The 26,172-nt window shown below is 40.6% G+C and overlaps 1 protein-coding gene across 2 annotated transcripts in view; it reads left to right on the top strand.

The window, feature by feature from the left end:
• Window positions 1-26,172, top strand: part of PKP2 (plakophilin 2) — a 115,840-nt gene that overhangs the window by 57,730 nt on the left and 31,938 nt on the right. For both annotated transcript variants that reach the window (XM_032248303.1, XM_032248304.1), the window contains exons 6-7: window positions 6,835-7,012; window positions 24,445-24,562. In XM_032248303.1, the coding sequence (XP_032104194.1) occupies window positions 6,835-7,012; window positions 24,445-24,562 (296 nt within the window). The remainder of the gene's footprint in view (window positions 1-6,834; window positions 7,013-24,444; window positions 24,563-26,172) is intronic.

Genomic DNA, 26,172 nt, shown 5'->3' with positions numbered 1-26,172 from the left:
CCGCCATTTAGAGGAAACTTGGAAAATAGAGTGTTTTGGAATTAGGATGCATGATAGCTTGGGAAGTAAGTGTGTGTGTGTGTGTGTGTGTGTGTGTGTGGAGGGAACAAGCCATTGAATACGTTTCCTCTTCTGCATAGGCAATAGGAGACTAACGTCAGAGAAATTCTGTGATGTTGATGCCATAGAAACCATTCAGGCATCATTAGATCATCTGTAGAGTTGATGAATGGAAGTTGATTGTGCAACACCCAGGATTTCTAGTATAAGCCAAACATCCCCACTGGAGGGTGTTCAGTACATGCTAATTGAACCAAACAGACATTTGAACATTTGATACAAATCCTCCTAAAGTACTCCCTTTGGCTCTACTAATAGAAGAGCTAAATAAGGGCTTTCTGGGCCTCAGAAATAAATTGTTAACCTCATATAGACATGTTTATATCTTTGTTTAGAAGCACAAAGAAAGTAAGTGTATATGTGAATCTTAGTGGTCTATTTCTTAGACCTTTTTTTTTTTTCTTTGAGCTTCCCCCCATTATGTGTTGGTCACTAAGCTAGAGCTTTGTATTTTTTATCCCTGTTTCTCCTGACAATTCTATAAGAGGTGGGAGCACAGCTGGTGATCTGCATATGATCAGTGTGAGACTCAGAGGGGTTAAGTAAATCGCCCAAGGTTGGATAACTAGTAAAGAACAAAGCCCAGGTTTGAACCTAGTAGTATCTGAGCGTTTTGCTGTCATCCCACCTACTTCTTTTGGGGCATATGATGACTCATTTGTATAGTTTTTAAGAAGGGTCCTGTCTTTGAGACTCTGATCAGAGTCTCATTCCTCTTTGACCCTTCCTCTCTCTTCTTATCTCTGCCTTGGTTCAAGCTGTCTTCATCTCTTGCTTGACTCCCACAGTAGTAGCCTCTTACCTAGCCACTGGGATTCAGTATTGCACATTTGCCAGCCTGTCCTCCATTCTGCTTCTAGTGATGTCTTTCTAATAAAAATACTGTCCCACTGTGCACCCTGCTGCCCATGAGATGAAGCCCATACTCTGTAGTATCCCACACAAAGATGTTATGATGTGAGTCTGATGATCATTGGCAGCAGGGTCTCCTCTCATCTTCTTCAAACCCAAGTTCGGAAACCCTAGAGAACCCACTGGTCTGCTCCAGGTCTGTCTTCTGTCTTGGTGTCTGTCTCTGCTGCTGTCTTGAAGTAGAATTCTTTTGCACACTTAGACTGCCTGGGGAACCCACTCATCCTTCAATAGTTGGCTCAACTTATCTGAAGCATTTCAATTGCAATCTACTTTATTCTCAGTTCCCTCCCAACTTTCAGCAGAGTTTTGAAGAGATGGGCTTCTCTGAGCTACCTTTGTATTCTTTAATATGAGTTTGCCACTTCTGCTATGCCTGTATATTTAATTGCAGAATGAACTGTGGGGCTCATGTTAGTTTCTGAACAACTGTGGCTATCTGACCAAATGTGAGAAAGAGTCTTCTGGCCTGGAAATTCCTAGAATACACACCAATAAGAGAGTCAGGTGTGTTTTAAGATAAGACCTTGATTTTTCTAGCCAAAATATACAAAATGAACCATCTGTCTCTACACATGAATAAGAAGTTTAGCATCACTGGGAAGGAATCTAAACTCACTGACTTTTCTGCCATTTCCAGTACTAGCCTGGGATCTTCTCTTCCAATGAAAGAACTTCAGGATCAAAGACGCCCCCACTCCCGTTTCCCCTGTGAGATTGTTCTTTCTCCCTTGCCCAGTGAGTGTGGTAGTATTCCCTTAACTGAAATGAGAACAGCACCTCTTAGTCTCAGAAGTTCATCTTCAAGGTCACTGAGTAGTGAGCACTTGCTGGGGTGAGCAGGATATACCTCGGATTAAAACAGACAAGTCATGGTAAGAGTACAGCAGGGGTCCTTATCCCTCTTTCATTACATATGAAAGAGTCGGGGTGATTGTCAGTGAAATGTGTTGAAACTGCATATTAATCTTTGCATATTTTATAAAAGTACTTAATTGGATTGCTGTATTTTAATAAAATACTCAAAATGTTTTGTTATAAAATATGTATTATGCACTTTCTTTAGGTATTTGTATGTTATTTTATTCTACATTCATAATGTGTAACAAGATACCCTGGGTTTATATACAACTTGGAATACATGCCCTTTTCAATAATCTGATATTCCAGGTAATATCTGCAAAATTTAGGTGAAAGGAGGAGTATATCTATGCAAGGGAAATTGTAAAAAAAAAAAAAAAAAAAAATTCCTCCCACTCTCTGACCGCTTTGAAAAACACAGCTAAAAAGAACCAGTTTTCTTTCTTGTCCTTGTCTGAGTGGTCACTGTCATCATCTTTTCCCTCTCATTCTTTTTCACTGAAGATAGGGATTTATTTAATCATAAAATTTGTAAGTTTTGCTGCCTAAGTGTTAATGCAGATTTGTTAAATTTCTGTATTTTCTGTTCTAGAGGTTATTATTATTATTTTGAGACACTCTCACCCAGCCCAGAGTGCAGTGGTACAGTCTTGGCTCACTGCAACCTCCACCTCCCGTGTTCAAGCAATTCTCCTGCAGCAGCCTTCTGAGTAGCTGGTACTACAGGCACCCGCCACCATGCTCAGCTAATTTATTTTTTATTTTTTTAGTAGAGATGGCGTTTCACCATATTGGCCAGGCTGGTCCCGAACTCCTAACCTCATGATCCACCTGCCTCAGTCTCCCAAAGTGCTGGGATTACAGGTGTAAGCCACTGTGCCTAGCCAAGGTCATTATTATTAAACATAAGTTGTAATAGCTAAGATCCCTTTTCTGGTTAGCTGTTTTTTGCAAACATCACAGTTGAGAATAAATTTCTGGATAATGGAGTTATCATTGTGTCTTATAATTAATTGATAATTATTCAAATTATCCCTTAACAGAGTCCAAGTCCCTTTGTTTTTGGCTAGAATGAGAGCCTCATGGTAGAAAATTACAGGCAGACAGACCATCTGCAACAAAGAACTATACTAGTAGACATTAAGACATTATGAATAAGTTGTTAAAGATGAGACACATGAAAACCCAAATCATAAATATTATATTAGATAATCCAGAATCTGATCATTGAAAGGACATCTATTCAGAATCATCCAGTCCATTGGTTTCCTCATGCCCAAAAGTGGAATCATTTTTTTAAAATATAAGTTCCTGGCCGGTCGCAGTGGCTCACACCTGTAATCCCAGTACTTTGGGAGGCCGAGGCAGGCGGATCATGAGTTCAAGAGATCGAGACCATCCTGGCCAACATGTGAAACCCGGTCTCTACTAAAAATACAAAAATTAGCTGGGCATGGTGGCACCGCAGCCTCCACCCCCTGTAGTCCCAGCTACTTGGGAGGCTGAGGCAGGAGAATCACCTGAACCCAGGGGGTGGAGGCTGCGGTGAGCCGAGATCATGCCACTGCACTCCAGCCTGGCGACAGAGCAAGACTCCATCTCAAAAAATAAAATAAAATAAAAGTTCCTGAACTCCATCCTGAGATTATGGCTCAGCAAATTTGGGGCATGGCCCAAGACTGTGAGTCTGTCTTGTCATTTGGAAACTGCTCATCTAGTCTAACATTTTAATTTCAGGGTAAAAGCCCTTGTCTACTTTCTGATAAGGGATAAGCTAATTTTTATTCCCTCCAGTGCCAGAGCTGGATCTTTCAAATAGGTCCTTCTGTTTTCTTCAAAGCCCTCTTAGAAGTTTACACTTTCATTGAGCCAAAATCTCCTTAGAATTTCCACTCATTGGTTCCGGTTTTGCTTCCTCTAGTCATAGAAAATGATATCTAGCTGTTTAAGTTTGCATTTCTTTAGTTACTAGAGACCATGGATTCCTGTGTACATTAGTTCCTAATAATATCTCTTGGTTCTGTGTTATGTACTTTCCCAATTTTTCTACTGATGTTTCATGTTTTGGTGATTTATAAGAAGTCTGTATATTAAGAATATTAACCCTTTATCTCATATTGCACATATTTTCCCAGTTAGTAGTTGGTAACTCACTGATTTTTTTGTGAGGGTGTGTGTGTATAAGCATATGTAATCCTGAATCTCTATCAAACATCTTAGTTCTTTCGCAGCTTTCATGCCACCCAGAAATTTGACAGGCATGACATTTCTGTGCAAAATCCTATATTAGAAATTCTAAAATTATACTGAAACTTCCAAAATCATAGACTTTTGTAGAAATAATGGAGCATGCCAAGCTCTAAAGGATATTGACTGTTGCAGGAAAATTCCACTCCCTTTGTTCCAATTAATCCTCTCCGGTTTTTATTGTAAGATGTACTTTTGCTTTGAGTGCCCTGTGTGGTCCTTTTTAAAAGGAGGAAATGTCATTATGCCGCACGTTCTTAAGCTTCTGGCAGGCAGAGACTATTAATTTGTTTGCTTATTTAGAACTAAAGAATCTTTTTTTTTTCCCCTTCATTTCTCTCTCCTTTCTAACTTGCTTCTGTAGCTTAGTAACCAAAATCCAACCTCAGACTTGCCTTTAAATTGTCTTCAGCCACCTTCTGAGTTTTATTTTATCTGTCCCTCTTCCAGGGCCTCTTGAGGAGAAGTGGGAGGAATGAAGTCATTATGTTACAAAACATAATGAGGGACACTCCTCCTGACTAACCCCAAATGCTAGTTTGATCAGGGGAAGACCTCCTCATAAGCCAGAAATCGAGTTCTTACAAGACACCAGACCTGGTGTCACTGTATCTAACGGAAGCTATGTGTAGGCTCCAGTGGAAATCTGGTTACTGTTTCAAAAAGCGGCTACCTGTGCACCGCAGAAGCAAACTGTTTAAGCCCAAAAGACTGTATGAAGCCTAATGTGTTCTAATTGGTTGGACCAAATATAAGTATGCTGAGTAATTACCAAGCTTTAAGTATACAGGCTGGTATTTCAGAGGTAATGATCGCCCCATAGTTCAGCCAAGGCCGCCACATTTGCTGTGTTCATAAAGGAGCGTGCCCTGAGTACCCATGCTTCCTCTTCCCTTTGCACAGACCACACAGTCAATTTAAGAAGTAGGAATTGCTGGGCTGGGCGCAGTGGCTCACACCTGTAATCCAAGCACTTTGGGAGGCCGAGGCGGGTGGATCACCAGGTGAAGAGTTTGAGACCAGCCTGGCAAACCGGTGAAACCCCATCTCTAGTAAGAATACAAAAATTAGCCAGGCCTGGTGATGCGCCTATAATCCCAGCTACTCAGGAGGCTGAGGCAGGAGAATTGCTTGAACCTGAGAAGCGGAGGCTGCAGTGATCTGAGACCACACCACTGCACTCCAGCGTGGCTGACAGAGCAAGACTCCTTCTCAGGAGAAAAAAAAATAAGTAGGAATTGTTGACTGGGTGTGAAGAGGATAAGGTAGAAAGGAAAAAGTCATCCCTTCTCTTTCTGCCCCTCTTCTTCTCCTTTTCCTGGGCATTAGTGAGGTAGGGTAACCTATTGCGGTATGAAAGATGATGAGATGGACCAGGCAGTGGCTCACGCCCGTAATCCCAGCACTTTGGGAGGCCAAGGTGGGCAGATCTTTTGAGATCAGGAGTTTGAGACCAACCTGGCCAACATGTTGAAACCCGTCTCTACTAGAAATAAAAAAATTAGTTGGGCGTGCTGGCAGATGCCTGTAATCCCAGCTTTTTGGGAGGCTGAGGCAGGAGAATTGCTTGAACCCGGGAGGTGGAGGTTGCAGTGAGCTGAGATCACCACGGTGCACTCCAGCCTGGGCAATAGAGCGAGACTCAGTTTCCAAAAAAAAACGCAAAATGGCAATGTAACATTACATCTGCTGGGAGTCCCTCGAATATCAAGCAATTGGTGTACAATCTTCCTTCCACTGAATCAGAAGGATTTGAGCTCCAAATTTCAAAGAAAAATAAATCCTAAATGTATATGCCACTTTTATTCTCTCTCAGTACCCAGCCTCAGTCTTTATGTCACAGTATATGCCTTGGAAAGTACAATATGCTCTTATCTCAGTTTCCTCTGGATTGGCCTACGTGGTCTTTCTCTTTAATATGGGAGATTCAAGAGGATAAAGAAAATATAATCAGTAAATAGGGTACTAATCTTCGAGCAGTACTTAAGCCATACAAGTTGGCAGATAGGTAAGATGGTCTTGTCTGTCCTTCACTGCCAGACTATTAAAGTAAGAATACATGAGTTAACCAGAGTAAATTGCTGGAGGACATGATTCTGTCATTGGGTAGCAGTCAGTAACATTAATTGGTGATGTTGATCAGCTTCCTGTTGACAGGTGTGGAGAAAGGCTTTCTGCAGGCCCTCCCTGCTCTTACTGGGAGGCACATCACGTGAAAGTTACAGCTAGTAGGAAAGGAGGCAGGGGAGATGTTTTCACATGTGTATCTGAGGGAGAAAAAATATGACTCTTTAAAAATGTTAAGTTTTAGTTACAATAGGACCATTTCAATCCTCCCCATTGGTGATCCCAGACTTCATTATCCCAGTCGGGTCAGCTTTGTGGTAGGGCCCTTTAAGAGAAACAGCAATGAATGCTTATGTCTGGCTTTCATTTATATACCTGATTAATTTAAACGTGCACAGTTTGTACCCTGAGCCATTTTTTTATTGTTCATTCGGGTCAGCCTCCATCACTATCTAATGAGTTCTAACAGGGTTCTTCCAGTTGAGAAAGGGGTTGTCCCCAAATCCCCCTCCCCAAATTTTTTTGGGACTGGTGATAGCCCTGGAGTTGATGGCCATAACTGAAATTATCAGCAGTTATTTTGGTCCCACCCTCCACTGTTTTCATGGTAACTCTGTGCTTTTCTAGGTTTGCTGTGGAATTTGTCATCTAATGACAAACTCAAGAATCTCATGATAACAGAAGCATTGCTTACGCTAACGGAGAATATCATCATCCCCTTTTCTGGGTGGCCTGAAGGAGACTACCCAAAAGCCAATGGTTTGCTCGATTTTGACATATTCTACAACGTCACTGGATGCCTAAGGTAATGCTACCTCTCTACCCTGCCCTGATAGAAGGTGTAATCAAAAATTAGGTAGCCCCAAGGAAATCAGGCTATATTCTATCTTGGGTTGTTTCTCTAGTTACACAGTTTGTTTGTTTATTATTTTATTAATTTTTGAAACAGAGTCTTGCACTGTTGCTACGCTGGAGTGCAGTGGCACGATCTCAGCTCACTGCAACCTCCGCCTCCCCGATTCAAGCAATTCTCCTTTCCTCATCCTCGCAAGTAGCTGGGATTACAGGCACCTGCCACCAAGCCCAGCTAATTTTTTTCTGTTGTATGTTTTCTTTTTTTACTAGAGATGGGGTTTCACTATGTTGGCCAGGCTGGTCTTGAACTCCTGACCTCGTGATCCACCCACTTTGGCCTCCCAAAGTGCTGGGATTACAGGCATGAGCCACCACTCCTGGCCCTTATTTATTTATTTTTAAATTTTTTTATTTTTGAGAGGGAGTCTTGCACAGTCGCCCAGGCTGGAGTGCAGTGGTGTGATCTCATCTCACTGCAACCTCTGCCTCCTGGGTTCAAGCAATTCTCCTGCGTCAGCCTCCCGAGTAGCTGGGACTATAGGCATGTGCCACCACGCCCAGCTAATTTTTTGTACTCTTAGTAAAGAGAGGGAGTTTCACTGTGTTAGCCAGGATGGTCTCATCTCCTGATCTTGTGATCCACCTGCCTCAGCCTCTCAAAGTGCTGGGATTATAGTTATGAGCCACTGTGCCCAGCCTACACAGTTTAATTTTTGAGAGATTCTATTTGGATGCTGAGAGAATTTATTATGGTAAGATGTTTATTTTATCTCCATAGTTAATCACACAGTAATACGTATCAAATACCAATTTTGTGTAAAGCATTATGTTAGCTACTGAAGGCTATACAAAGATGAATAAGAAAACCCTTGGCTGGGTGTGGTGGCTCACACTTGTAATCCCAGCACTTTGGGAGGCTAAGGCAGAAGGATCACTTGAGGTCAGGAGTTTGAGACCAGCCTGGGCAACATAGCAAGACTCTGTTTCCAAACAAAAATGGAAAAACTAGCTGGGCTTGGTGGGGTATACATGTAGTCCCATCTACTCGGAAGGCTGGGACAGAGAATCCCTTGAACCCAGGAGACTGAGGCTGCAGTGAGCCATGATTGTGCCACTGCACTCCAGCCTGAGTGACTGAGCAAGACCCTATCTCAAAAAATACAAAACAAGAATATCCATAAGGAATGTTCAGTGGAGCAGGGGACATGAATAAGCAAGTGAACTAGAAGACAGCTACAGTGAAATGTGTTAGAACAGCAGTTCTCAAAGCTGGCCATAGGTCCAGCATCACCTAGAAGTTGTTAGAATTCTCAGGTCCCACCCCAGACCTCCTGAATCAGAAACTCTCGAAGTAGGGCCCAGCAATCTGATTTTATCAAGCCTCTGGGTGATTCTGACAGACACTGAAGTTTGAGAACTAGGATGTCAAAGGTGCAAGTGAAGCGCTGCGGGAATGCAGAATGAAGGACCGTTCATGCCATCTGATGAGATCAGAAAGGCATTAGAGAAGAGGGGTCAAGTGAGCTGGACTATTTCGGTAGTCAGAAATTCCCTAAAGATAAAGAACCACATTCTTGAAAGGCATAAGAACTGCCTAAATGGCCTTCCTTGAATCCATCTTCTGTACTGTCCATTAAATCTGCTTTTCCAGCACACTTTTGATCCGTCACTCACCTGCTTAAAAACATTTCACTTCTTAAAATTCCTCTCTGGCTCCCATTGCCTTACCACATAAAACAGTTCTTGGCTGGGCGTGGTGGCTCGCACGTGTAATCCCAGCACTTTGGGAGGCCGAGGTGAGTGGATCATGAGGTCAAGAGACTGAGACCATCCTGGCCACCATGGTGAAACCCCATCTCTACTAAAAATACAAAAATTAGCTGGGTGCAGTGGTGTGTGCCTATAGTCCCAACACTTTGGGAGGCCAAGGCGGGTAGATCACAAGTTCAAGAGATTGAGATCATCCTGGCTAACATGGTAAAACCCCATCTCTACTAAAATACAAAAAATTGGTCAGGCGTGGTGGCACACACCTGTAGTCCCAGCTATTTGGGAGGCTGAGGTAGGAGAATTGCTTCAACCCAGGAGGCAGAGGTTGCAGTGAGCAGAGATCGCGCCACTGCACTCCAGCCAGGCAACGGAGCAAGACTGTCTCAAAAAAAAAAAAAAAAGAAAAAACCACAGAGTTCTTAATATGGCAGATGTATCAGTATGGAAGATATATCAGGACTCTTTCCATTGAAAATGGGAGAAACCGAGCTTAAACTTTCTGAAACAAGTAGGAGTTCATTGGCCCATGTGGCTGAGATACTGTGGGTCACTTGAGGAAGTGAAGGAAGTATACCAGGAACCATGGCCATATCCCCGTTTTGGGACAGAATTCAACATTCCTGGGACTTACTCTTTTTCTGTTTGTATCTCATGTCTTCTTCCTCTTTTTTCATAGTGGGCTCATTTTTTTCTTTTTTCTTTTTTTTTTTTTTTTTGTGCCTCCTGCAATTAAAGTGGGCTCATTTTCTGCAAATGCAAACAAGCCTTCTCTACGGAGCAGATAATTATAGGCAGCCCCTTGCTTTCCCACACACACACAAAAAGTGCACATCTTTCTTCAAATGATCTTGCCAATCACAGGGGAAGTTTTTGTCCTGGCCTTGCTTCGGAAAAGTGCACATATTTTGAGCCACTGTTGGCCTGGATTGGCCAAGCCTGGATCAGATACCTGCTTTGATAGCAAGGACAGCAAAATGTGTTACTATAAGAAAAGTGGAAGAACTTGCTGGGTGAGCAAAACAAAAATGGGAGACACCTTGGTCAATGACAGCATACACAACCTTTTTCAATCTATCCTCAACCTTCATTACCACCTTTTTTCCCACAAATATACTTCATACCCACCAAAGTACTTGCTTTTCCTTAGATGTCATAGTACTTTTATATCAAGACTTTATTTAATTTTATTTGCCTGGTAAACATTTTCTATTATCTGCCTATTGAATACTTAATCTCCTCATCATTTAACACCAGAGATAAAGTTCATGTTATCTATGAAACATTTTCCAACTTCCCCAGCAAAAGCTAGTGCTTGTTCCTGAGGGTTCAAATGGGAATTCATAGGCAAGTCCCAGCTGTTGCTGATCTTGTCACATTGCTGTTTTATGATAGTTGTTTACATATCTCTTCTACTATTAATAGATTATGAGTTCCATAAAAGCTAAGCCTATGTATTTTAAAAATATCTTTAATGCCTAACTTAGCAAAGTTTTCAGCATATAGTAAGTAAAGTATTTGAATAAAATGAATAAATAAATGAGTGAACAAATGAAAATGAATGATGACTTAGGTGAATAATCAAGTCTGATAAGAATATGGAGTTTGTTATATAAAAATAATGAAACAGAAATTGGAAACATAGGCTGAAGCCAGATTGTAGGGATATTGAGGATCGCATTAAGAAGTTAATTTTTTTAAAAAATTTTAGATCCAGGAAGAACACATACAGGTTTGTCACATGGGTACATTGCATGATGCCGAAGTTTGGGCTTCTAATATTCCCTTCACTCAAGTAGTGAACTTAGTACCCAATAAGTGGATGTTCAGCCCTTTCCCCTGCTCTCTCTCTCTCTGCTTTTGAAATCCCCAGTGTTTATTGTTTCCATCTTTGTGTCTAGCTCCCATTTTTAAGTGAGAACATGCGATATTTTGTTTTCTGTTTCTATATTAATTTGCTTAGAATAATGGCCTCCAGCTACATCCATATTTCTGCAAAGGACATTATTTCGTTCTTTTTCATGTCTGTGTAGTACTCCATGGTGCATGTGTACCACATTTTCCTTACCCAGTCCACCGCTGATGGGCACTTAGCCATGTCTTTGTTATTGTGAACAGTGCTGTGATGAACATGTGAGTGCATATGCCTTTTTTTTTTTTTGAGATGGAGTCTTGCTCCATTGCTTAGGCTTCAGTGCAGTGGCACGATCTTGGCTCACTACAACCTCTGCCTTCTGGGTTCAAGCAGTTCTCCTGCTTCAGCCTCCCAAGTAGCTGGAACTACAGGTGTATGCCACCACACACAGCTAATTTTTGTATTTTTAGTAGAGGCAGGGTTTTACCGTGTTAGCCAGGTTGGTCTCGATCTCCTGAGCTCGTGATCTGCCTACCTTGACCTCCCAAAGTTCTGGGATTACATGCATGAGCCACCGCACCCAGCCTAATGTTTGTATTTTTAGTAGAGATGGGGTTTCACCATATTGGCCAGGCTGGTCTCAAACTCCTGACTTCATGATCCTCCCACCTCAGCTTCCCAAAGCGCTGGGATTACAGGCATAAGCCACCGCGCCCAGCCACATGTGTCTTTTTGGTAGAACAATTTATTTTCCTTTGTATATACACCCAGTAATGGAACTGATGGATTGAGTGGTAATTCTGTTTTTAGTTCTTTCAGAAACAGGGGTTAATTTTTTTCTTCCGTAAGCAAAATTAGCTAGTCTGGAGGACAGAGATATGATAATTTTTATGGGAAGAAGAATGATAGTATCAACAGGAAAGGTGTATTGTGAAGATGAAAATCTAAAGGCAACCGTGTTAGTTACAAATCTCTTCCTGCAGTCTCCCCTAATGATTGATGAGTACAAGATGTATTGGTTGGGTGTTGCAACGCCTTGGCTGGCACATTTTTCAGAACATATAGTAGCTGAATACCCTCCAGTCAGAATAGCACCATTTTAAACAGGGTTTGAAAAACAGTCCAAACTACTCATTCGAACTTCAGCCTCCCAAAGCAGAATAGAGCCAAAATCTGGGAAGTGAGTACCATAATACACATGCTTACTAAAATGTCCATTCCAATTTTATCTGTGTATCTCATTTATAACAATAATAGCTAACATTTATTATTGTTATGTTCTAGAAACTGCTCTAAATGCTTTCTGAGGATTTTCTCAGTTTATTCTCAGCAGCAGCCCCTACAAGGTAGGTTTTCCTCATTTTACAGATGAGGAAAGAGGCTCAGAGAGGTTGAGTGATTTTTCCCTAAAGTGATATGGCTAGTAGTAGACAGAGTCGAAATTCAAATGCGGGAAGCTTGTCTTCAAGACCCAAGGTCTTAGTCAGTATGCAAGATACATTAGTATTTGTCAGATGTCCACAGACTGTGCTTTTGTGGCTAAAACCCCTGCCCTTCATAGTCTCAAGGCATCACAGAGTCATATATTGCCAGTTTACAGGCATATTCAATTATCATTATGGGCATTGTATCCGCATTTCAGTGTTCTGTACATGTAGAACTCTGCACTGCATTTCTTATAATCAAAGAAGATACAAAGATGAAGCATATGAAATGGGACCTCTTTCCAAGATAGAAGATGGCCTTGTAGATGACTTCAGTGTAGATGTCATGATGAATAGAAAGGCCACCAGGAGAATATTCAGGATATGAGTCAGAATGTAAAAAAAAGACTTCTGTGGAACCTGTAATCACATAGCATTGATTTCCAGGATGTAGAGAGGTGTCTGCTGAGTAGTTGTCCATTTATGTCTCCAGCTCACTCGTAAAAAATTTTAAGACAGATGTTAACTGACTCTAGTAGGAGTTAATCTTATAAAAATCATGAATGCTAGCAAATATCTTAATTGCCACAAATTCATTTGTGTTATTTTCTCCCCAAATGTATTCAGAGCTGACAGTGAGCTGAATTGAGTAGTATTTTGCGTATTGTGTTTGATTTAGATTAAATTCTTTCTATTTTGGAGAAAAACTTGTGCCTACACCAGTGGTTTTCTCCTTACTAGACTTGATACTGAGATTATTTCTGGTCTGCATATGGCAATGGTGCTGAGTAAATCTGCTCTGTAGATAAAATGTTTGCTTAACTAATGAACTTGTGGCAGTGACTTCAGTTCTGCCCACCTGAAACTTCCAGGGTGAGATCACTCATCTAAGAGAAAATGCATAACTTATCCTTCAAAAAAGACTAGCACTGTCAGGTACACCATCTTGAGGATGTATCAGATCACTTGTCTTTAGGATGAACTTGTGCCTGCGACAGCATTTACCACAGGCTTTGGTGGTTTCTTTGGGTCCCTTTGAAATTAATATACTTTTCACAATTGAAGTCACTCACTGAAAGGTGATGCAAATTTTGCAATAGGAATAACCATGTACCCACACAAGTTTCCATTTTTTTTCTCAAGTAATACCACACTAGGTTGATGAGTGGCAAAATCGAAGTTAGGAGAGGAAAAATCAATTGTACTCTCCACAATGTGCTGGAGCCAGCAAGCGAGAGCGATTCTTGGCGTTTCAGCATAATTCCGTATTCAGTGACATCATGTTGGTAGAACTAGCCATGGTGGGAGTATTTTATTAAGAAATTGGCAGACACAAGCCAGGCACTGTGGTGTGTGCCACTAGTCCCAACAACTTGGGAGGCTGACGCAGGAGGATTGCTTGAATGAACCCTGAGGTCCACCCTGGGCAACAAACACCCATCTCTGAAAACAAACAAAACAAAGAAAAACCACTGCAAGTCAGACATCCACCCCTACACTAGCCCCAGAAAGCAGGGTGTTAAATGTTTATCAGCACACTGCTAGCACTGAATTTCCATTAGTTGATTTATTTAACATCAAAATGTAGGTAACTAAGGTATAGGCACATTTCTCCATAAACATTCCTTTTCAAAGAAAAAAGAATTCCTTTGTTTTCTTGGAGAGTATAATGAAACTTCAGCATGTTTTCTTCTTTCTTTTTTTTCCCTCTCTCGTTTTCTTTCTTCTTAGTGGAGAAAACCTGCTAAAATATCTCATTTTTTTCCCACAATGTCCTTTATTTACTTGGAGTAAGAAGTGTAACTTAGTTAAAATATGTATTGCAATTATCAGATTACTTTTCCAAATATTTCAAATTCTAAAATATTTATATAATAAGCTTAGAATTTTAAATTACCAAAAAAGTAATGGCTGTCTTCTTTAATTCTATACCCCGCTAGACACAGCCCCCCACCCCGCCACACACACACCTATTGTGAGTCCCTTTTTTTTTCTATTTAGGTAGAATTCATACTGTCCCTCACAGTATCAGTTCCTAGGGAACTGGTGTGACTTGACTCTTAACTCTGTTTTCCACATCACTGATTGGAAAACCTTCAGATGTAGCATAAATAAAACCAATGGTTATTATTCGAAATAAGTCTGGAAATTTTGCCAAATATTTACCGTCATTTCTTATAGCTTCTTTCCTCTTCTTTCTTTCCCTCTTTCTCCCTTCCTCCTCCCCTACTCTTCTTTCTTCTCTTAAAGGACAAGAAGTGGAAGCAATTTAGTGGTAATAAATTAAAATGCCTCAGAGCTCAGGTAAGCACTTAAGTGGGCAGGTGTAAGACCATGAGAAACAGTAGGGGTTCTGTCAGACTAGAGAAGGGAAAAAATGCTTGCCACAAGAGCAATGAGTGTCAAACTTTTGGAAAACACTTCAGGTCAAAAACAAACACATCTAGGCAGCTTCTGTTAGTGGCCTCATTCTTCAGGTGAAGAAATAAAGCCCCCAAGACTCTTCCACAATTATAGAACCAGCTATCAGAAATTGGAGAGTGACAGCTAGTCTGGCCGTCTTTGAATTCTGCTACTGGTCTGCCTTTATTCTCCTTCTTATCCAACCATAGTGTTATTCCTTGAGTACTTGCTGAAAGTCCGCTCTATCCAAACCACTCTTTAAATTTCTGAGATTTCAAAAGGGAATGGGACCTATCTTTGCCCTGGAAGAACTCTGGTTTTAGTGGAGGAAACAGAAACCTGAAGAGATATGACTGCATTTGGTAAGAGATTTAAGAGAGGGATGAATAAACTGTTATCAAAGCATTGAGTTGCTTCACTAACTTTGCCTTGGGAGTTGGGAATTTTTTCTGGAGAAAGTCAAACCTAAGGAGCTGTTCAAGGATGAGTAGGTGTTTGAATGTCCCTCTCAGTCTTTAGTACATTCTGTCATTAGGCCATCTCTGACATTCTTAAATACTATAGTCGTATTAAAAATGTGAATTCAGGCTGGCAAGGTAGATCACGCCTGTAATCCCAGCACAGCACTTTGGGAGGCCAAGGCAGGTGGATCATGAGATCAGGAGTTTGAAACCAGCCTGGCCAACATGGTGAAACCCCGTCTCTGCTAAAAACACAAAAATTAGCTGGGTATGGTGGCAAGTGCCTGTAATCCCAGCTACTCAGGAGGCTGAGGCAGGAGAATCACTTGAAGCCAGGAGGCGGAGGTTGCAGTGAGCCAACATTGTGCCTTTGCACTCCAGCCTGAGTGACAAAAGCAAGATTCCATCTCAAAAAAAAAAAAAAAGTGAATTCATAAAGCCTTGAAAAGTCATTTTCCTGAGTTACTATAGTTTGTTGACCATCTACTTATGAGAAAGGCTCATAAAATTACCACCTTAAGATAAAGGTGCAGTTGCTTTTTGAAGGACACCCCAGAATTTGTCATTACACGTTTTAAAACATTCCTTTTTTTCAATGCATTTTATGCCTGTATATGCTGGTTAAAGAAGAAAAGCAATTTGTAATGCATTTCTCCTACAAATGACTTACACTTCACTTTTGCCACCTGTCATTGTATAGTAAATGGGTTTTGAATGTATAATATCTTTTTTTTCTTTTTGAGACGGAGTCTCACTCTGTCACCCGGGCTGGAGTGCAATGGCATGATCTCGGCTCACTGCAACCTCCTGCTCCGGGGTTCAAGCAATTCTCCTGCCTCAGCCTCCCGAGTAACTGGGATTAGAGGCACTCACCACCACACCCGGCTAATTTTTGTATTTTTAGTAGATACGGGGTTTCACCACCTTGGCCAGGCTGGTCTCGAACTCCTGACCTCAGGTGATCCACCCGCCTCAGCCTCCCAAAGTGTTGGGATTACAGGCGTGAGCCACAGTGTACAGCCATATCCTTCTATATATTAAATTTTATTACTTAAAATCACTTAAATTCTTAAAAGAAATTTTCATTGTCTCTTCCACTGGAAATCTAGCTGGACTGGGGAGTCATCAAAGGAAGCAAACTGTACCTCTAGGAAGAAAGGCTGTAACTATCAGTCTTGTTCCTAGTCACAGAGTTAAGGACATATTGTTTTGGAATATCAATACTAGCTACTCTCTGGAAAATAAGTGTCTCCATGTACATTTTTAATGTATTCAGTTACAACTGTCTTCTCTAGCACATACACACCAAAAAAACCACATACCAAATATAATTTTTAATGCATATCTTGGTTCCAAACTGTAGAAATTTACACATCTACATTTTCATAATTAAGCATTTTCTTTTTTTTTTTAAGACAGAGTCTTGCTGTCACCCAGGCTAGAGTGCAGTGACGCGATCTCAGCTCGCTGCAACCTCCACCTCCCAGTTAAAGCGATTCTCCTGTCTCAGCCTCCGAGTAGCTGGAATTACAGGCACACACTACCACGCCCAGCTAGTTTTTGTATTTTTAGTAGAGACAGGGTTTCACAATATTGGCCAGGGTATTCTCAAACTCCTGACCTTGTGATCCGTTCATCAGATTACAGGCATGAGCAACCGTGCCCAGCCTGTATGCATTTTCATTCTAGTTACCATTGCTCATCCATATCTTATTCTGAATACTCATGATAGAAAAGGACTCATTTGGTCTAGCCTTGTGCATAATCCCAGATAATTAAGAAGATAATTAAATGAAGGTCTAATTTTCTGGACTATCTAATAGCTATTTTTCTTTTTTGTAAGAATGTAGACTCCCAAAGAGGCCAGAACTTACTGTTTAAAATCACAATCTAAATGCATTTACTTCTGGAGAATAGTTTACCATAAAACTGGAAGTATAATGTTAGATGAGATGGTGTAAACAAAATGGAAACTTGATGAAAGTATCTAGATAGTTCAGTCCAGAGATTGGCTTTTCCAGAAATAGACAGTTGAATCATCAACTTTAGCTTCAGTTATTTGGCTAATTATTTAAACTCTTCATGTTTCATGTGTAAACATAAACAATATGAAGTTCATAAATAATGGAATTGGCAATATTTCTGATGTTACACTATCATAACCAGTCATATTTTCTGTTGGTTACTTTAGGTATATAAAGAAATATATGGTTTAATGAATTAAATTACTTGTAAATTTTTCTTTAAGTACATTTAAAAGGTGGAAGTTGTATTTTAATGGGTAAATAAGATACTGATTTTTAAAAATGATTGTTTTATGAACTAAGCCTTGGGATTTTAGGATATTCTTTTGAAATGATCTCAACAGTTCTTAAGTTGTTAAAGCAAACAAATAAAATCAAAACAAGGCTGGGCGTGGTGGCTCACACCTGTAATCCCAGCACTTTGGGAGGCTGAGGCGTGTGGATCACTAGGTCAAGAGATAGAGACCATACTGGCCAACATGGTGAAACTTCGTCTCTTAAAAAAAATACAAAACTTAGCTGGGCGTGGTGGTGTGCACCTGTATTCCCAGCTACTCGGGAGGCTGAGGCAGGAAAATTGCTTGAACCCGGGAGGCAGAGGTTGCAGTGAGCCAAGATTGTGCCACTGCACTCCAGCCTGGCTCCTGGCAACGGAGTGAGATTCTGTCTCAAAAAAAAAAAAAGAGTACATGTCTCACTGAGCTCCCCAAGCAGCACATCTGCAACGAGCTGACCTCCTGCAAAGGTCCCTGTTCTTCAGACTAACGTTTTCCACTGTCCTGTTCATATCTTTACCAGATTGGCCCAGATTGAAAGTTATACTTTACAGAAATTACGTAACACTTCTCTTTGCTAAAGAAACTCTTTATTCTTCTCAATCAGTGCATAAATATTGACTGCCTGAAAATACATGAATAGGAATAATACAGAGGAAGAAAAATCAGGAAAGGAAACAAAAGATTGATTTTTACTCATTATATCAAGTGAACTCTTTTTGCTGGGCTTTCTTAATCAGTTAGCTTGAGTTGAGTCTTGGGCAGAAAAAGGAATTCACAAGAATGTCTTTATCAGAGACTTTTAACACCATCTTCATGTTTAAAGACAGATATCTGTGTATAGCTCAAATTGGTGTTTTACGAACTGTATTTTGTGACACTGAAAGTCTTTTTCCAAAAAACTTTAAGGCTATCATCATAGTCAAAATAACTACTAAAAATTTTTTTTAATTCACTATTATAAACAGTGAGTGGGTTGATATATCGGGATAAAGCAACTGATGGCTCTTGTCACTATCCTGGGGTTAAAATCTGTGCCTATCTTGGAGGTACAGACTATCTGAGCATCATATTATTCTACTCTAGATCTTAAGCATCTTTATTATTCCTAGTCTGACATTTCAGACATCTGCTTTACATGTCAAGGATGCTTATTCAAGTTGCAGTCACTCTTAGGTATATTTTTAAAATTACAGTTTGCTGTTTATAGTTAATTTTAAATGGAATTTGAGATTCTCTCCTACATAACATATTCTAGCTAATTAAGAGGAAATTATTGTAGATTAACCAGATAATCAATGCCAAATTATTCAGAATGCTTTTGGAAAACCTGAAGATGCAGGAAAGCAGAGCTAAAGGATTTTTACGGTTAGATTTTTCTCCTCTACCACCTTCTAGTTTCTTGATGTGTAATAGATGACAACATATATTTGTTCCATTAATTTTACTTGTCCCAAAAGGACCAAGGTGTGTAGGTTGTAGGGCTTTATTCTACCTCCCATTGTTGCTGTTTGCAGACTGAATAGCTGACTTCGGCTGATGTTTGCTGATACCTTCAGGAAATAATGTTGACTTCGGAGAGACAGACAAGCCCTTCTTTTGGTATCGAGTTTTCTTCCTCTGCCAGTTCAAATGAGGCTCCCCTTTTGTTGTGTGCAACCACAGGCTGCCTGTGCTGCCTCTCTTTGTTAATCACAGACAAGGCCCAACTGTTTGATATGTATCAGGTCAGAGTTAAACAAAAGCCCAAGCCTAAATCTCAAATAACAAGAGGAAGAAGGATGCCTCCGTATCAGCTGATGTCTTATCAAGTACCTGCTTAGTCTTGGAATAGACTCTGATTTTGCCTACCAAGTATTTATCTGACTGGTACCACTTAGGGCCTTACCATAAAATTTACACTATGCAGTATTAGGAAACCTTTAGCTGTGAGTATTGAGGTGACCACTATCTCAGAGTGCTGATTAAACCTTTAAGGCTGGTCCCAGGCCAAATGTGGTAGCTCACACCTATAAATCCCAACACTTAGGGAGGCCAAGGCAGGCATCACCTGAGGTCAGGAGTTCGAGAGTAGCCTTGCCAACATAGTGAAACCCTGTCTCTACTAAAAATAAAAAAATTAGCTGGGTGCAATGGCACACACTTGTAATCCCGGCTACTCAGGAGGCTAAGGAAGGAGAATCACTTGAACTTAGGCCGTAGAGGTTGCAGTGAGCCAAGATGGCACCATTGCACTTCAGCCTGGGTGACATAGCGAGACTCTGTCTCAAAAGAAAAAAAAAAAAGAAGAAGACTGGTCCCACAGCCACCAAGGATGCACACTCATAACTGTATGTTAGTAGAAAACCATACCCATTATCAAGTAGCAGTAGCCCCATTTAAAAAACCAAATTTTGGCTGGGAGTGGTGGCTCACGTTTGTAATCCCAGCACTCTGGGAGGCTAAGGCAGAAGGACTGCTGGAGACCAGGAGTTTGAGACCAGCCTGGGCAATGCTATGAGACCCTATCTCTACGAAAGATAAATTCACTGAGCATGGTGACATGAACCTGTAGTCCCAGCTACTCAGGAGACTGCAGTGAGAAGATCCCTTGGGCCTAGGAGGTAGAGGCTGCAGTGAGCTGTGATTGAGCCACCATGCTCCAGCGTGGGCAACAGAGTGAGACTCTGTCTCAAAAAAAGTAATAACAATAAGTAAGAAACAAAATAAATAAATAAATAAATTTCTGGGCCAAGCACATTGGCTTACACCTGTAATCCCAGCACTTTGGGGGCCAGGCAAGAGGATCACACGAGGCCAAAAGTTCAATACCAGCCTGGGCAACGTAGTGAGACTCTGTCTCTACAAAAAATAAATTAGGTGGGCATGGGGGTGCATACTTATAGTCCCAGCTACTCAGATGGCTGAGGTAGGTGCACCGCTTGAGCCCAGGAGGTTGAGGCTATGGTGAGGCATGAGCATGCCACTGCGCTGCAGCCTGGACAGTAGAGTGAGACTATGTCAAAAGAAAAAGAAAAAGAAAAGAAGTTCTGCCTCCTAAAGTTACTTATTTTGTCTGGTGGTGAAGTGTCTTGAAAAGATGCACTCTGATGTTACTGTTCCCCGCCACTTTCATGTCCTGGAAACTAACTGTAGCCTTTTACTTTAACCATGTCCTTCAGTTCATTGTTTCCCAGGGCAGCTGACCACACACTATACACTGAGCTTGGATGTTCTGTGTTGTAACAAACTTCCTTTGTTCAGTGCTGGTCAATTAGGCATATTTGACAGCACCCCTGCACATAGCCACATACAGACTACCTTATATCCCACCTTATATGGAAGAGCCAGTGACAATCCTGTTAGAGCAGTTAATTCTGATTATAAATGAGAATCACAGGTCAGAATTTCCCAGAATGAAATTCTAGGGTACCCTAATCTCAGGAATTTTGTGAAAATTACAGATCATGCTATTTGTAAATTGTCTACCATACTGTCTAGTGCAAACACTAAATTGCAGCTGTTTTTTTTTAATTTGTCATTGCCCATTCTTTGGTTTGCCATATTAATCTAAGATTTAGTCACACTGTCAGTCTGAACCATTAACATACCATTCTTCCCTTTAATTCTAGCAAGGTCCAGGGTGTTGTTTTCTTTTCTCTTTTTCACTGTGACACTCAGGAATGTGTGAGATAAGAGGTCCTAGAGGGAGTCAGAAGTCACAGATTCGCTGTCTGATAAAACATCTGAATCCTCCTAAATATGTGAAGCTCTGTGACCATTTCAGGGACACACAGAGGTTCAGATTCTATTTCTTCCCCCATTACAAGCCACATTGCAGGAAAGATTCTTCCCAGTATCAAGCGCTGGCCAAAGTCAAACTGTTGTCTTCCCATTTGGGACCAGTGGAGGTGAAGAACTCCAAATAATTCCTGCCTTTATGTGAAGAATAGTTTGTCTCCTTCCTCACTCCCCTGTGCCCTAAAACCCTGGCCCCTTGCCTTCAATCTCTAGTCCAAGGACCTGTTTTTAAATCTCAGTATATAACAGTATACAGTTTTAGTTTTCTTAAAGGTACCCAGATATTTACTCAGACTTAGGCTTCATGATACCAGGGGAAGTAAACCCACATTTAATCATATCCAAACGACAGGCACTAAATTGCACATTTTCAACATATTCTATTGGTAACTTTGATAAGCAGGTTTTATTAACTCCCATGTTTGTATGCTCATTCTCTTTTAATTTTCAATAAGGTAATTGTTTCAGTATATTTCAGTTATAGTTTTGAGATACTTTTCTATTGAGCCTTCATTGGCTAGTGTATGGGAAACTAATCAATAAATAATTCTTAGGATTCAAGAGATACATTGTAAAAAAGATCAATTCTGCCTAAGGATAGCCATGTTAATTTTCTGATTTCCACAAGCTTAAGTACTAGCTGTTAAAAAAAAATACTTTAAGATGGATATATCATTTTCTATAATTATTGGTTATTTTCAGAGTGGTGCAGTAACAAATAATTTTCTGTCTGATGACTTCTGCTCATGGATGCAGTCGTATAAAGTAATCTGCCCTTATCATTCATATTTCTGTGTAGCTGAGTAAGGTGGGAACTATTTTTGATATGCAGGAGCAAATACTAAAGCAATGGGATTCCATGTACTTTCTGTCAACAAAGGTATCAACTGTCAGAAACCCCTGATAAGTCCCATTTCAAGCAAGTAGAGTCTGGATAATACCAAACAGCAAGACAACAGTTAGTACTTGTGAACTGGCAATACTGCCAACTTGACTTACCATTCTAGCCCAAAATAAACACCCTGGAGTTAAACAAAGCTAAACAAAGGTATGTAGTGGGCTTAGCCCATAAGAAAGACCTTTTGATTTGTCAAAGCAATTTTAAATTGCTCCCATTTATCCAAGCCAGAGTTCGAAAAGGCTAAAGGGAAGCTTTTAAACATAGGATAACATTGTGTAGTTGGGGACATATGGTGTTTGCAGACTGAATGAATGCTAGATGGGGTTTGTTCTGTTCTAGGCCACCCTGGGTGCAGAATAAAGAACAGCCCTCTTTTTCTGACTTTACCACTAATTTGCTGTCACCAGGAAAAGTAACGGAAACTCTTTTGGCTTCTGCTTTCTCATGTATAAAATAAGGAGACTGGAAAAGATGCTTTTTCAGTTTCTGTCAAGCTTCTGAAGTCCCATGATTCTTAAAGGGCTCACAAAGTAGATAGAGGATCTTGGTTTAAATGATCATTTCTTTGAAAAAGTTAAGTAAAATTTACATTGTTTTATTTCCAACTTATAAACCAATGAACAAAGTGTCTGGGTTTTTCAGGTACAGTAAAAATTAAATAAGGAAGTAGAAATGTCAAATGAGAATCAGAGTCAGAGATTTTTATTAAAAAATTTCATTGTATCAATTCAACAACTATTACATTGCTACTATATTGTTAGTTTTAGATATGTTAGTCTTACCTCCTCAACTGTCAGGTTGAATCATGAAATTGCTATTTTTGTGGGTTAAAACAATCAGGTTTTGTCAGTTTCCAGAGTTCAACCTATAGATGTGATCTCAGTGAAAGCAAGGTATAATATGGTATATCTTACCGTCATTCCCTTTCATTCTTGATATAACCCTGGGCACATTTTGTTTCTTTGATGACTATGCATTAAAAGCAGTATTTTGGGGCAGAAGGCCTTTTGAAAATCATTTATGTTATATTGCTTTATTTTATTTTATTTTTTTAGACAGGGTCTTGCTCTGTCACCCAGGCTGGATTGTGGTAGCGCAATCTTGCCTCACTGCAGCCTCAACCACTCAGGCTCAAGCAGTCCTCCTCCTCAGCCTCCCGAGTAGCTGGGACTATAGGCACATGCCACTATGCCTAGCTAATTTTTTGTGTTTCTTCATAGAGACAGGATTTAGCCATGTTGCCCAGGCTGGTCTTGATCTCCTGGGCTCAAGCAATGCTCCTGCCTTGGCCTCCCAAAATGCTGAGATTACAGGCGTGAGCTACAACTTCTGGCCTATATGATTTTAAAGATGAAGAAAATAAGGCTCAAATATGCCTCAAAGTTGTAGTTCTTTTTGATGTTCAAAATGATACTAACACATTATAAACAAAAAGTCCCAAACGTATTTTGGATATTCTACCTACCAGTAAAAGAAACTGATCCGATACATTTTATAGGGACAGTTCTTAACAATTGAAATTGGGAATAGAGGTGGTTCTCACGTTCTTAAAACCTGAAGGCACTATTATTTTGTCATTCTTGTTGACTGAGGTGTTGACACTTTTGCCAAAAAAAATATATTTTTCAGTAGTTAATGGTAGTAAGAAAAACTTAATCTAAGGGAAGGTAGTAACAATAATACCAGACTAGGAACATGATGGGAATCTGCACTGTAATCCCCAAATGCATTACTTTCCTGTATTTGATAAGTTTCATTTCTCTATCAGTAAACAACTTCCAGTTATAGGTTTAGTTACTGTTTATAGAAAGGTGTCAGGCTTAGCAAAATTAGAAAGAGACTAAGTGTAAAGATTTTTATAGGTCATACTTTTGACCGAAGTCTTATATACTGCAAACTCTTTCATGCTTTCTGTAACATCTTTCTGCCATTTTAATGATAAAATAATCATATTTTAGAGCATCTGATTTAATATTTATCAATAATTTGTATAAACTTCAGTTTATGCTGAAACTTACCAAACCACTAAGAATATAATCCATCACACTATCTTTACAAATGAGGAAACTGAGCCCTGAGCAACTTTAAGTTACTTATAGTTAAAACGTGGACCAAATTGGGACTTGGCATCCAGTATATTATAATGTCTAATGTGCCATTTGCTGTCATTAGTTGCAAAACATTTGCCTCATATCCACACTCAAAAATGGAATGAAGATTAGGTAAATAATGTTTTGGTCATGGTACTTGAAGTGAAGTAGACAAAAGACTTATGACACGGTTACGTGTTGTTTGGAAATATTTAGAAAGTGTTGATCCTAGTTGATCCATTAGGCAGTCAGTGATTTGTTGACCCCAGGGCAAGTCTGTCACACTTTTCAAATTTGCCAGTTTCCAAACACCTGGAAGAAGCATCAAGTAAAACTTCAAAACAAAGCCCTGTTAGATACACAGCCTAAGACTTACGTCTTTTCGTTATTTTTTTCTGATAGAAACATGAGTTCTGCGGGCCCTGATGGGAGAAAAGCGATGAGAAGATGTGACGGACTCATTGATTCACTGGTCCATTATGTCAGAGGAACCATTGCAGATTATCAGCCAGACGACAAGGTGATTCAAGAGTTGACCATCTCACATACTGAACTTCCTGTTGTCTTACCAAGATGTTTTGGAATATTCTTTTTTTTTTTTTTTTTTGAGACGGAGTCTTACACTGTCACCCAGGCTGGGGCACAGTGGAGTGGTCTTAGCTCCCTCCAGCCTCTGCCTCCCAGGTTCAAGCAAGTCTCCTGCCTCAGCCTTCTGAGAAGCTAGGACTACAGGTGTGTGCCACCACACCTGGCTAATTTTTGTATTTTTAGTAGAGATGGTGTGTCACTGTGTTGGCCAGGCTGGTCTCAAACTCCTGACCTTGTGATCCGCCTGCCTCGGCCTCCCAAAGTGCTGGGATTACAGGCGCGAGCCACTGCGCCCAGCCCAGAATATCCTTAAGATAGCCGCTTGGTTTTAGATTTATTCACGGAGTCATTTGCTGAGCCTAAGATTCTCCATACGTGCTTAGAAATATTAAAACCTATGGCTTTATTTTTCTATTTTCCAGGCTCCAGTGTCTGTCTGTCTAACCATACTATGTGGCTATTTGAAAGGAGCCCAAATACTATATGTTCAGCAATGAATTTTAATTTATCTCATTTTTCATCCCCAAACTGGTTTCTTCTCTTTATAATCCTTTTTTTTTGAAACAGAGTCTTGCTCCATTGCCTACACTCCAAGCTGGAGTGTAGTGGCGTGATGTCAGCTCACTGCAACCTCTACCTCCAGGGCTCAAGCAATTCTCCTGCCTCAGCCCCCCAAGTACTTGGGATTACAGGTGCACACTACCACTCCCAGCTACTTTTTTTTTCTTTGCTTTTTTTGTTTTGTTTTTTTGAGGTGGAGTCTTGCTCTGTAGCCCAGGCTGGAGTGCAGTGGTGTGATCTCGGCTCACTGCAACCTCTGCCTCCCTGGTACCGGTTCAAGTAATTTTCCTACCTCAGCCTCCCAAGTAGCTGGGATTACAGGCATGAGCCACCATGCCCAGCTAATTTTTGTATTTTTTAGTAGAGATGGGGTTTCACCATGTCGGCCAGTCTGGTCTTGAACTCCTGACCTTAGGTGATCCACTGCCTCAGCCTCCCAAAGTGCTGGGATTACAGGCGTGAGCCACTGTACCAGGACTATAATCTTTGATAATCGTCATCCACCAAAAGAAGATAGAAATCTGAGTAATCTTGGACAGCCTCCCTTCCCTCTCATCCATATCCACTGGGCAAGAAATCCTGTACTTTCTACCTCTGAAAAGGCCTTTAGTTCTTCCATTCCCCTCTAATGCCTCCACTGTTTTCCTACATTGTGCATCTTTCATGCCGATTATTGCAATAGCCTCCTAGTTGGTCCCTATAAACAGTATCTCTTCCTCTTCTCCAACTCAACATGGCTAGTAAGTTGCGTATCTAAGATACAGAGTTGTTCTGGACACACTCTTTAGAAAGTAAACTAAAAAGAGGCCAGGTGCGGTGGCTCACGGCTGTAATCCCAGCACTTTGGGAAGCCGAGGCAGGCAGATCACGAGGTCAGAAGTTCAAGACCAGTCTGGCCAATGTGGTGAAACCCCGTCTCTACTAAAAATAAGAAAATTAGCTGGGCGTGGTCGCACGTGCCTATAATCCCTGCTACTTGGG

The sequence above is a fragment of the Sapajus apella genome, unplaced genomic scaffold (assembly GCF_009761245.1).
Source record: "Sapajus apella isolate SASKATOON/1434 unplaced genomic scaffold, GSC_monkey_1.0 scaffold66, whole genome shotgun sequence".
NCBI lineage: Eukaryota > Metazoa > Chordata > Mammalia > Primates > Cebidae > Sapajus > Sapajus apella.
Note: the sequence above shows the minus strand (reverse complement) of the source record. Positions and strands in the feature narration are given on the sequence as shown.